At 56.3% G+C, this 12,327-nt stretch overlaps 1 protein-coding gene across 1 annotated transcript; it reads left to right on the top strand.

The window, feature by feature from the left end:
* Positions 1–1,683: 1,683 nt before the first annotated feature.
* VSIG10L (V-set and immunoglobulin domain containing 10 like) lies at positions 1,684–11,782 on the top strand. Its single transcript, XM_033127212.1, has 10 exons — positions 1,684–2,035; positions 2,116–2,955; positions 3,384–3,677; positions 3,835–4,119; positions 4,541–4,795; positions 5,265–5,543; positions 7,164–7,460; positions 9,152–9,265; positions 9,489–9,643; positions 10,134–11,782. Exons 1-10 carry the CDS (start codon positions 1,996–1,998, stop codon positions 10,203–10,205), a joined length of 2,631 nt encoding a protein of 876 aa, XP_032983103.1. The 5' UTR covers positions 1,684–1,995; the 3' UTR covers positions 10,206–11,782.
* The last annotated feature ends 545 nt before the right edge of the window (positions 11,783–12,327 follow it).

The raw sequence follows: 12,327 nt of genomic DNA, 5'->3' as shown, positions 1-12,327 counted from the left end.
AACCAATAGTCATTTATTTTGCTCATAAATCTGAAATTTGGGCAGGGCTTGGCAGGAACAGCTTGCTTCTCCACCATCACTTGGGGTGGCTCAAATGGGGCCAGAGGGTCGACTTCCAAGCTGGCTCAGTCAGGTGGCCTGTGAGCTGGCTGGGGCTGTTGGCTCGATCTGGCTGTTGACCAGGGGCCATGATTCCTCTCCATGAGGCTGCTTGAGCTTCCTCACAGATGGCAGCTGGGTTCCAAGAGGGAGTGTTCCGTGATACAGGAAGTGGAACATGCCAGTCTCTCAAGGCCTAGATGCAGAAACACGGGGCCATTTCCACTGTACTCTCTTTGTTTAGCGGTCACAGAGCCTACCCAGATGTCAGGGGAGGGGACAGAGACCCTACTCCTTAATGGGAGGAGGGTTGAATTTGCAGCTATCTTTGTTACATAATCTACCCCATAGGGTTTTGAAGGGTTAATTAATGTGGCATCCTCAGAACCACACCTGACACACAGAAAATGCTCACTATGTATTATTACCATTATTATTATCAGCTTTCAAGAACGGTGTCTGGGTGAGCTCAAAGGACTGGGAGCCAAGCAGGGGCACGAAGGCCAGCATGGGGTAGTCGGAGAAGCTTCCAGGAGGAATGAGCAGCCTGGTCATCCTGGGCTGAGGCCCAGCTTCTCCCTCTGGCTGTGTAACCTCCAGCAGATCCCTCAACCTCTCCGAGCCATAGTCCCCTGGTTTGTAAACACCCAGCTCATAGGGCGTTTAGAAGGGTTCAGCCCTATAATGCCTGGGAAGCATTTTTGCACAGTTCCTGGAACATGATAAGTGGTAATTACAATTTTGGTTCTTAAGAGACCTGAAGGACAAGTTGTGGCTTAGCCAGGTTGGAGGGGGGCGGGGAGAGAGCATTCCAGGCAGAGGAAACTGCACCTGCAAATCTGGGAGTGGAGAGTTGGCACCTAAGAATGGCAGGGTGTTCAAAGAATAAGTGCTGGAGCAGGAAGGAAGTGGATAGAGTATGTGGGTCTAGGACACACAGGGTCTGGAAATTCCTTGGCTATCTCCTGAGGGAGCTGGGGAGCCATGGGAGGGCTGTGAGCAGGGAAGGGGCAGGGCAGCTCTGGGTATAGAAAGACTCCTCGAACTGAAGGAGACAAGGCTGGAGAGAGAAGGCTAGGTGAGGGGGCCAAGGGAGAGGATGAGGCCTGTGCTGGGGCCTGGCCAGTGGGAACAGAGAAGAAAAGATGGGGCAGAGAGATGCAGGGGTCAAGAGGGATGGGATTCAGAGACTGACAGCAGTGATGGGGAGGGAGGAGGAAGGCAGGCTCCCAGATCCTGCATAGATGGTGGAACCATACAAGATAGAGAATCCTAGAAGGAAGGTCGGGTTAGAGGGAAGATGCTGAGTTACGTGGGATGCAGGGCATGGAGGCTCTGGGGACATGGAGGTGCAGCTATTGGTCTCAGGAGAGATGACTGGGTGTGAGATAGCCACTTGAGACTTGGTCCTGAGGGCAACAGGGAGCCATGGGAGAGTTTGGAGCAGAGGAGTAGCAGGGTCAGACGGGCATCTGAGGTTGCAGGCAGAACATAGTGGACCCAAGGCCAGGAGGCTGGGGAGGAGGAAGCCTTAGCTGAGGCTAAGGCCATCAGAGATGGGACTCTCTGAAAAGTCACCTCACCCTCCTCCAGGAAGTCTCCCTGGCTTTGCTCCCACATTTCCAGCAGGAACTCAGCTCTCACCATCTTCCCCCTGGGGATGGGGAAGGCAGGGTTCAGGCTGGGCCTCTCTTCAAACAGGACCAGCTGATTAGGACCAGTGGGGTGGGGTGGGCTGCTGGGCCACCAGATCGGGGTGGGAGATCCTGGCACCTCCCACTGGGTCTGGCTCCCTTCCCCGCCCAGGAAGCTACCAGTCCTGTCAGACTCGTCCCTGGAGGGACAGGTGTGGGCCCTGAGTCTCACTTCAGTGTCTTCTCAGTTGCGGCCAGCACCATGGACACCTCATGGGCTCTGCCAGTCTTCCTGCTCTTCGGTAAGTGCCCTGCTCAGCTGCTTCTCCACCAGTCCCCCTTCTCAGCAGCCCCCAACACCCTCCCCTCCTCTCCTCTGCAGCCTCCGGAGTAGAGGCCCTCAGAGCCTCTTCTGGAGTTCAGCGAACCAATTCCATCTCTGACTCAGAAAGCTCTTCCCAGGGCCCGGGTTCGAATGTTCCCTCCATCAAATCCCCCCGCTGGAAATTTCTGGATCAGTCTCCAGGTTCAAAAGCCACTGCTGATATCCCCCATTCCAAATGGTTTCCTGAGGCCCTGAATTCGAATGATATGCCTGGGTCCTTCTGGTCAAATATTTCTGCTGAAGACGGAAAGTTGGGCATGGAAAACATCTTCTCCGGGATCCCAGGTTCCCAAGTATTTCCTGATACCTTGGGTTCTCAAGTTCCCGCCAAAGACCCAGAACCTTCTTTCTCTGTTAAGACCCCAGCTTCAGACATTTCTACTCAAGTCTCCGATACTAAAGTATCTGTGGAGGACCCAGGTTCAAAGTTCTTCCCCGAGGATCTGGGTCTTAAAATCTCTGCCGACAGCCTGGAATCCAAAGTTCCAGCAGAGACCACCCCAGGGGCAAGCTTCCCCCAGCAGGTGGGGGGGCCTCTTGCAGTGCTGGTGGGGACCACCATCCAGCTCCCCCTGGTTCCAGTACCCAGCCCTGGGCCCCCTGCCCCTCTGGTGGTCTGGCGCCGGGGCTCCAAGGTGCTGGCAGCTGGGGGTCTGGGGCCAGGGGCTCCTCTGATTAGCCTGGACCCGGCTCACCGAGACCGCCTACGATTTGACCAGACTGGAGGGAGCCTGGAACTCGCCTCTGCCCAGCTGGAGGATGCCGGGGTCTACACGGCCGAGGTCATCCGGGCTGGGGTCTCTCGGCAGATTCGGGAGTTCACGGTGGGAGTGTATGGTAAGTGGGTTCAAAGGTCCAGAATGCAGGCTGTAGGGGCTGCTCTGCCAGGCCTTCGGGCAGGTCACTGCTGTTCTGAGGATGTGTTTCCTTCCCAGAGGAAGGGGTCCCTGGGTAGGGGAGAGGGGACTTCTGAGTTGGAGAGAGGGAGGAGAAAAGGGGCTAGGGGCCAAGGTAGGGGCACCAGAGGGAAGCTGGACCTGGGTAATCAAGACTCCTGGGGGCCTCAACTCCTCAGTTCTCCAGAGGAGAGAGCTGGAGACTCAGACTCTCGGGTCTGTGAGAAGAGGAGGACTCCTGTGGCTAAGGCGGTGCGACTGCACCTGGAAGTCCTGGTATAGGGGGTGTGGGGGCTGGGGCTTGGAGTCTTGAACCTAAGCGACAAGGGAGCAGGAGGCTGGGTCCTCAGCACGTTTCCCGTCTCCCAGAGCCCCTGCCCCAGCTGTCGGTGCAGCCCGAGGCCCCGGAGACAGAGGAAGGTGCAGCCGAGCTCCGGTTGCGCTGCATGGGGTGGCGGCCGGGTCGCGGGGAGCTGAGCTGGAGCCGGGACGGACGCGCACTGGAGGCAGCGGACCCGGAGGGAGCGGAGCCGCCCCGGATCCACGCGGAGGGCGACCAGCTAATCATCGCGCGCCCTGTGCGCAGCGACCACGCTCGATACACTTGCCACGTCCGCAGCCCCTTCGGCCACACCGAGGCCGCGGCTAACGTCAGCGTCTTCTGTGAGTTGGAGGATGCCTCGGGTTGGGGGCAGGGACCTGGGAGTCCAGGCTCCTGAGTCCCCGGGGAGGAAGGGGCTGGAGGTCTAGTCTCCGGGGTATCTGGATGAGTCCCGGGTGACCCCGACTCTCGCGGTTCCGACCTCCTCCCTCTCCCCAGACGGCCCGGATCCGCCGGTCGTCCAGATCTCCTCAGACCGCGACGCCACCCCCGCCCTCTACGTTACCGCGGGCAGCAACGTGACCCTGCGCTGCACCGCCGCCTCGCGGCCGCCAGCCGACATCGCGTGGAGCCTGGCGGACCCCGCCGAGGCCGCGGTGCCCGCCGGCCCGCGCCTCCTGCTGCCTGCTGTCAGGCCCGGCCACGCCGGCGCTTACGGCTGCCTCGCCGCGAACCAGCGCACAGGCCGCCGCCGCCGCTCGCTGCTCAACCTGACCGTCGCGGGTGAGAGCAGCCGAGGCGGGATGGAGGGGCGAGGTACCGGAGAGGACCGGGCGGTCAACGAAGGACAGACGCCCTGTAAAAGGGGAGGGGTTGCCCAGGAGAAGGGGCAGAACCAGTAAGGGGCGGGAATACATACCTGGGGGGGCGGGGCCGCATGGAAGGGCGGGGCCATCGCTGAAGCGCCAGGCCCTCAAGGCAGGGCGGAGATTCCTCGTGAAAGTGGCAGGGATGCCCAAGAGAAAGACTGGAACCAGCAAGAGGCTGAGATACCCGGGGAGGGGGCGGGGCCAGCATGGAGGGGCGCGCTCAGCCCTAGGGGGCGGGGCTAAGTGAAAAGGGGTGGAATGAACGCGCGGAGAGGCGGGGCTAGAGGGGAAAGGGCCGTGAGGTTGACCTCGTGGTCTCTCTGCCGGATCCACAGATCTGCCCCCCGGGTCCCCACAGTGCTCAGTCGAAGGGGGTCCCGAGGAACGCAGCCTCCGCTTCCGCTGCTCGTGGCCCGGCGGGGTTCCTGCCGCCTCCCTGCAGTTTCAGGGTCTCCCAGAAGGCGTCCGCGCGGGGCCGGTACCTTCTGTGCTCCTGGCCGCTGTCCCCGCGTACCCCCGTCTCAGCGGCGTCCCTGTCACCTGCTTTGCTCGACACCTGGTGACCACGCGCACCTGCACTATCACCCCGGGTGAGAGCGTGTGGGACTTCTTTCCAATTTCCCGAGGAGGACGGGGTATTTCTTAGCTCCTTTAGGATATGAGAAAGGAGTCCTTCCCAACTCCAGGAAAAGGGATTTCCTTTATCTTTAACCCTACAGAAAGGCCCAGGTTTTTCCTAAACCTCAAACGGGCAGGGACAAAATTTCTTTCCTGGACCCAGGAAGAGGGCTGACACCTTCCCACGTGATCAGAGCAATAAATGGCTGACAATAACATGAGTTTCCCAGGCTAGGACCTGGCCTCTACTATGTACTCAATGAGTCCTTGTTAAGGAAAGCAGGTGATGAGTGAACAAATGTGGGAGGGGATGGTATTCCTTCCTCTTTTGGCCGAGGTGCTGAGGTTTCACTGCTACCGACTCACCAAAAGGGGCAGGGCTTGTTCTTTGACTCTGGGACAAGGTCTTGACCTCCTTAACTGGGTTTCTTGCACCTGCAGAGGCCCCTCAAGAAGTGCTACTGCATCCAGTGGTGGAGGAGACACGGTCAGGGGAGGCAGAGGTGGCACTGGAGGCCTCTGGCTGTCAGCCACCTTCGAGAGCATTCTGGGCACGGGAAGGGCGGCCCCTGGCCTCAGGAGGCAGGGGGAGACTGCGTCTCAGCCAAGACGGGCGGAGGCTCCTCATTAGCAACTTCAGCCTGGACTGGGACCTGGGAAATTACTCTGTGTTGTGCAGTGGGGTGCTGGGTGCTGGGGGCAACCAGATCACCCTCACTGGTGAGTTCCGTCCTTTCCCAGAACCCAGGAGTCCAGGTCCCCCGGCCCCTCCTCCCTCAGACCCAGGAGTCCAGGTACCCCAGCCCCTCCTCCCTCAGACCCAGGAGTCCAGGTACCCCAGCCCCTCCTCCCTCGGACCCAGGAGTCCAGGTACCCCAGCCCCTCCTCCCTCAGACCCAGGAGTCCAGGTACCCCAGCCCCTCCTCCCTCAGACCCAGGAGTCCAGGTACCCCAGCCCCTCCTCCCTTGGACCCAGGAGTCCAGGTACCCCAGCCCCTCCTCCCTCGGACCCAGGAGTCCAGGTACCCCAGCCCCTCCTCCCTCAGACCCAGGAGTCCAGGTACCCCAGCCCCGCCTCCCTCAGACCCAGGAGTCCAGGTACCCCAGCCCCTCCTCCCTCGGACCCAGGAGTCCAGGTACCCCAGCCCCTCCTCCCTCAGACCCAGGAGTCCAGGTACCCCAGCCCCTCCTCCCTCAGACCCAGGAGTCCAGGTACCCCAGCCCCTCCTCCCTCGGACCCAGGAGTCCAGGTACCCCAGCCCCTCCTCCCTCAGACCCAGGAGTCCAGGTACCCCAGCCCCTCCTCCCTCAGACCCAGGAGTCCAGGTACCCCAGCCCCTCCTCCCTTGGACCCAGGAGTCCAGGTACCCCAGCCCCTCCTCCCTCGGACCCAGGAGTCCAGGTACCCCAGCCCCTCCTCCCTCAGACCCAGGAGTCCAGGTACCCCAGCCCCTCCTCCCTCGGACCCAGGAGTCCAGGTACCCCAGCCCCTCCTCCCTCAGACCCAGGAGTCCAGGTACCCCAGCCCCTCCTCCCTCGGACCCAGGAGTCCAGGTACCCCAGCCCCTCCTCCCTCAGACCCAGGAGTCCAGGTACCCCAGCCCCTCCTCCCTTGGACCCAGGAGTCCAGGTACCCCAGCCCCTCCTCCCTCCGACCCAGGAGTCCAGGTACCCCAGCCCCTCCTCCCTTGGACCCAGGAGTCCAGGTACCCCAGCCCCTCCTCCCTTGGACCCAGGAGTCCAGGTACCCCAGCCCCTCCTCCCTCAGACCCAGGAGTCCAGGTCCCCCAGCCCCTCCTCCCTCAGACCCAGGAGTCCAGGTACCCCAGCCCCTCCTCCCTCGGACCCAGGAGTCCAGGTACCCCAGCCCCCTCCTCCCTCAGACCCAGGAGTCCAGGTCCCCCAGCCCCTCCTCCCTCAGACCCAGAAGTCCAGGTCCCCCAGCCCCCTCCTCCCTCAGACCCAGAAGTCCAGGTCCCCCAGGCCCCTCCTCCCTCAGACCCAGGAGTCCAGGTCCCCCAGCCCCTCCTCCCTCAAACCCAGGAGTCCAGGTCCCCCAGCCCCTCCTCTCTCAGACCCAGGAATCCAGGCCCCCAGCCTCCTCCCTCAGACCCAGGAGTCCAGGTCCCCCAGGCCCCTCCTCCCTCAGACCCAGGAGTCCAGGCCCCCAGCCTCCTCCCTCAGACCCAGGAGTCCAGGTCCCTAGCCCCTTATTCTCACAAGCCCAGAAGTCTGGTTCTTCAGACCCTCTTCCTCTGAGACCCATGACTCCAGGCCCACAGCCCTGTTCCCTCTCCCCTCTAGGACCCACAAATCCCACCCCTACCTTGATCTTTCCAGGACCCTCCATCTCCTCATGGAAGCTGCAGAGAGCCCAGGATGCAGCAGTGCTGACTTGGGATGTGGAGCGTGGGGCCCTTATCAGTGGTTTTGAGATCCAGGCACGGACAGAAGGGCCTGACCCGGGCAGAGCCAATACCTACCAAGACTGGGTTTCCCTCCTCATGCTGGGGCCTCAGGAGCGGTCAGCCGTGGTGCCCTTCCCTCCTCAGAACCCTGGGAAATGGGCCTTGCGTATCCTGCCCACCCTGGGGAGCCTTCCAGGGACCCCATCACAAAGCCGGGTCTACAATACGGGTGAGTTGGGCTATCAGAGCCTTCTCCTGGGCTTCTCCCTAAATCTGTCTCATTGGATGCTCCCTCTCTCCCTGTGTTAATTTCCTGGGGCTGCCGTGACAAAGGACCGTGAACTGGACAGAACAAGAGAAACGTATTCTCTCATAGCTCTGAAGGCCAGAAGTCCAAAATGAAGGTGTCACTGGGGCCATGCTCCTTCTGAGACTCTGGGTAGAATCCTTGCTTGCCTCTTCCAGTTTCTGATGGTGGCTGTCAATCCTTGGTGTTCCTTGGCTGGCAGCCGTATCAGTCTCATTTCTGCCTCCAGCTCCCCAGCCTCCTCCTCCCTGTGGGTGTCTCTGTCTTTTTCTTGTAAGGACACTAGACATATTGGATTAGGGTACAGCACCCTAATCATCTTACCTTGAATTGATTGGTCACATTCATGGGTACGGGGGGCTAGGATGTCAGTATACTTTTGGGGAGGACAGATAATTCAACAGATAATAATCCCAAACTTCTAAGTATTGGATGTCTTGGTGCTCAGTGCTCAGACCTCTTCTCTACCTGTATTTCTCCCCAGTGGGACTCTGTCCACTCTCATTGCCTTGAATATCGTCATTACTCAGATGACTCAAATGTCTGATCCAGAACCCAGACTTTTCTCCTGAACTCCACATTTGAAAAGTCACCTCCCTACTTGACATCTCTACTTTGAATGTCCAACTGCCATCTTGAACTCCGTATGTCCAAAATAGACGTCTTGGTGTTTTTGCCCCAAACTGTGTCCCCTCCTTCCGTCCCCCCATCCCCCAACCACCTCCAGTCTTTCCAGTCCTGGGCAATGGCACCACCCACATGCTCAAGTCACCTCCAACATCCCAAATACCAGCAGGTCCTGTTAACTTTCCTTCCAAAATGCTTTCTTAACCCATCTATTTCTTTCCATTTCCACCTCACCATGCTGGTCAGACACCACCATCCTCTCTTGCCTGGATTGCAACAGCCATTTACCTGGTCTCTTTATGTCGCCTCATGCCCTCTTGCAACCCATTCTTCACCACACAAAGTCATACAAATCGAATCATATCGCTGCTGCCCTCCTTAAAAGTCTTTCATGAATTCTGACAAGATCCCCTGGGCTCTGGCCCCTGCTAACCCCTCTGATGTCATCCTCTACCTCTTCTTCCCTCATTCCGTATCTTCCACCCTCACTGGCCTTCACTGAACACGGTGAACTCTTCCCTACTTCTGAGCCTTTCCATTTTCTGTTCCCTCTGCTTGGAATACCCTTCCCCTTGTTTAACATGCCTGGCTCCTTATTCTCCAGGTCTCTGCTTAAATCTTACTTCCTCAGGACCTTTCCTCACCACTCTTTCTAAATGTCACCCCTCTTCCATTATTTCTATTATAACACATTTATTTTTCTTCTTCGTGCAATCTGTAATTATATTATTTATTTACATATTCGTTTCTGATTTCCCTCCTAAAATGAATCCCCACAAAAGTAGATGTCTTGGTTTGTCACCAGTGAATCTTCATCACCTGGTAGAATGCCAGGGACACCACAGTCACTCAGTAAACGTTAAATGAATTGAGAGTGCTGAGTCACAAATTCCTGTGTTCTGAGAGGATTGGGGCAGGAGGCTTAGGAGACAGGTCCAGCCCTGCCTGGCTTCTGCTTCCCTTATCCTTCTCTTTGTCTCTTCCAGGCCACACCCTGGGTACCGGGGCCATCGCTGGCATCGTCCTGGGCTCCCTACTAGGCTTGGCACTCCTGGCAGCGCTTATTCTCCTGTGTATTTGCTGCCTGCGCCGTTTTCAGGGTGAGTGAGGGGCCAACTGGAAGTGTCCCTACATAAAATCCTATTGGAGACCTGGCGGAGTTATTTAGCGCAGTTACAGGTCATCCGTCCTGCCTTCTTACCTCCATGTCAGCCAATTATACTAAGGCTCCACCTCTCAGTCCAGCTTCTCTTGCTATTGGCTGGGTTGGCATGTTGGAGCAGCCAATCACGTGTTTGTTTCTCTTTTATCTCTCTTTCCCAGGAGAAACTCCCGAGAAAAAGAAGTATCTCCCTACCTTTAAGTCTGTGGCCCCCTCACCAGAAAAGAAGACGCAGAGCGTGGTCCCAGCGCAGATCCCACAGCCGCTGCCCCTCAAAGCCCCAATGGAGGACGCTGGCATAACCAGGGCTCACCAAGTGAGTGCGGGTGCCCCAGTGACCCCTGGCGACAGGGTGGAATTTTTTTTTGTTTAGTCAGGGACATATGATGGTCTGAATTCTCTTCTTCCAGCTTTACATGTTGGTTTACAGAGCTGGTAAAATTTTATACTTTTTCAAATATGTAAATGTTGGACAGGGCTTCCCATTCAACATTTATGGATTTTAAAAGAAGAGTGACATTACAATCTTTTCCCAAAGGAGAGTAAGGTGGGACCTCCTTTTTGCCCACACAAATGGGCAACACTTCCATTTTCTCTCCAAAGTGGGATGGAATTTCTTCTTCCCCACAAAGTTGGGTTGTTTCCTGTCTTATCTTTCCCAAGTGTAGCTAGACATTTTTTTATTCCTTGCAAATGGAGGGAACCCAGCTAATTTCTGAATGAGAGCTAGCACTAGAAAGGGATGAGTCATGTCACATCCAGGGTAATCTCTGAGGTTGGTCCCCCATCCTTTCTCTCTCTTCCAGGCCACCGGCCCCCGTCCAGTCATCTCTCCAGGTGGCGGCCCGAAAACTGTTCGAGCAGCCACGCAGGTGTGACCAGGACTAATGGCCTGCTCTGTGCAGGACTTTTTGGGTGGGACTTCCTGTTTCTCCGCAGCAGCAGGCGTGGCCTTCCTGTACTGCTGTGACTGAAGGTTGGACCCCGAATGTGGGACTTCCTGTCTCCCTCTCTCACCTCAGAAGACTCTACCCATATTTGTGCAACTAAGGAGAGGGGACTCCTGGGCTGGGAGAGACCCCTGCTTACCTAACAGTGTGGTTTGTGGACCACCAAGCAGCCAAGACATGCGGGCTGTGCTGCGGAAAAGCGGTGCTTACTGTGCTGCTCGGAGTAGGAGGGGGGCCCTGCCTCATCTCTGAAAAGGTCTTCCTATATCCACTTTTGCGTCCTATGGGCCATACCCACCCAGTTTCCAGAATCTTTATCTTAAAACAGATCAGATCACATCTTTCTTCTCTTTAAACCCGTCTATGGCTGCCCATTGCCATTCTGATATTGTCCAAACTCATCATGACCTTCAGAGACTAGTAGTTTGGCCTCCGTTGGCCCCTCTGACCTCTCCTTCCAGTACTTTCCCTGCTGCCACTCCAGGAGCACAGGCTTTCTCTCTGCCACACTTTATTTTTGCCTTAGGCCTTTGCTCCTAGAGTTCACTCTGCCTGGAGCACAACTCTTTTCCTTGTGTTGTTCATTTCTCAAGTGTAAAGGTAACGGTTAGTGAGTGAGGGGCAAACTGGAAGGGTCCCTACATAAAATCCTATTGGAGACCTTCTCTAATGCCTGCCTCTGTCATAGATTAGGTCCTGGGGACCTTGAACCTGTTGCTTCTCATCCATAAATACATCATTACTTGTTTAGCCTCTGATTCCCTTTCTAAACAGAGCTTCGTGACGACAGAGACCATAATGTTATCCCCAGAACTTAACACAGAGCCTAGCACACAGCAGGCAATCAATGAATATTGGTTAACTGATCACATTTTGGTGCCAGTGGAGGGCAGGGTTTGCTGCTGCTCTCCTCAACACGTCTTCCTTTCTCAGCTGGGTTTCCAGACGGAAATTTAGGGGGTGCGTCAATGAAGATTCTTTTGGCTGCAAGCAACAATATAAATGGTGGCAAGAAATACGGAAGTGGGTGGTTTCAAGGCTGGCTCAGCAACTTAGTGACCCCATCAAGGACCTGGGCTCTTTGCATCCTTCTGCTCTGCCATCCTCAGTGAGTTGGCACATTGTCTCATTTAGCAGGATGGCTACTGCAGCTCCAGGTATCACATCTTCACACAACTGTATCTGAAGACAAAAAGAGAGGAGGAGGGTTTTCTTACACCTTCACCTTGACCAACCTCATGCATGGGGAAAAACTTTCCCGGAAGCCTATCAGAAAACTTCCTTTAGGTCTCATTGACCAAAAACTGGCTCTATCACTGCAAGGAAGGGTGGGAAACCAAACATCTCCGCCTGTATCATGGGACGTGGGTCTGACGGCAAAGAAGAAAGGGAACAAAGTGCTAAAGCATAGAAAACCAGAATCTGTCTCAGGGAAGGAAAGGATGTGAGGCGTTCTGGTGAAAGATTGGGATGAAAGAGGCCTTTGGATCATAGAGCTCTTGGATCATTTTGAGAAGTTGAGGGCTGGGGTCCTGGCTACCTGGACCCTCTATATCTCTTCTATATCAGTTAGAGTTTTCATTTCCTTATTGATCACCAGAGACATAAAACCTAACACAAGTTGGCTTAAACATACAAAGGACTTTATTGCTTATGTAAGTGAAAATGGGCATCAGGTTAAGTTTTGATCCAGCAGTTCAAATGATGTCATCAAGGACTTAGTGTCTTCAGACCTTTCACTCTCCATTCCATATTGTTTCTATCATTCTCAGGCTACACGTTCTGTCTTCCCTACCACTGCTGTCCCCACATAACCAAGATCTCTCCATGTGATGGAGAAAAGCAACCTCAGGAGACGGTAGAAATGATGCTGGGCGGTGCCACCAATGACTCTTTGCCCTCCATGCACCCAAATCCTTAATGACATTGACACCTGCAGGCAGAGACTTTGGAAAAAGGCGTTTATTGGTGTGGTGGTCTCAACACTCCCCATGGATTGGAACACACGGCCCCCAGGGTCCCCCCACCCCCTCCCTTGCATCCCTCCCCC

The sequence above is a fragment of the Rhinolophus ferrumequinum genome, chromosome 15 (assembly GCF_004115265.2).
Source record: "Rhinolophus ferrumequinum isolate MPI-CBG mRhiFer1 chromosome 15, mRhiFer1_v1.p, whole genome shotgun sequence".
In the NCBI taxonomy this organism is placed as follows: domain Eukaryota; kingdom Metazoa; phylum Chordata; class Mammalia; order Chiroptera; family Rhinolophidae; genus Rhinolophus; species Rhinolophus ferrumequinum.
The sequence above is the reverse complement of the archived record's forward strand: the minus strand, read 5'-3'. Positions and strand labels throughout refer to the sequence as shown.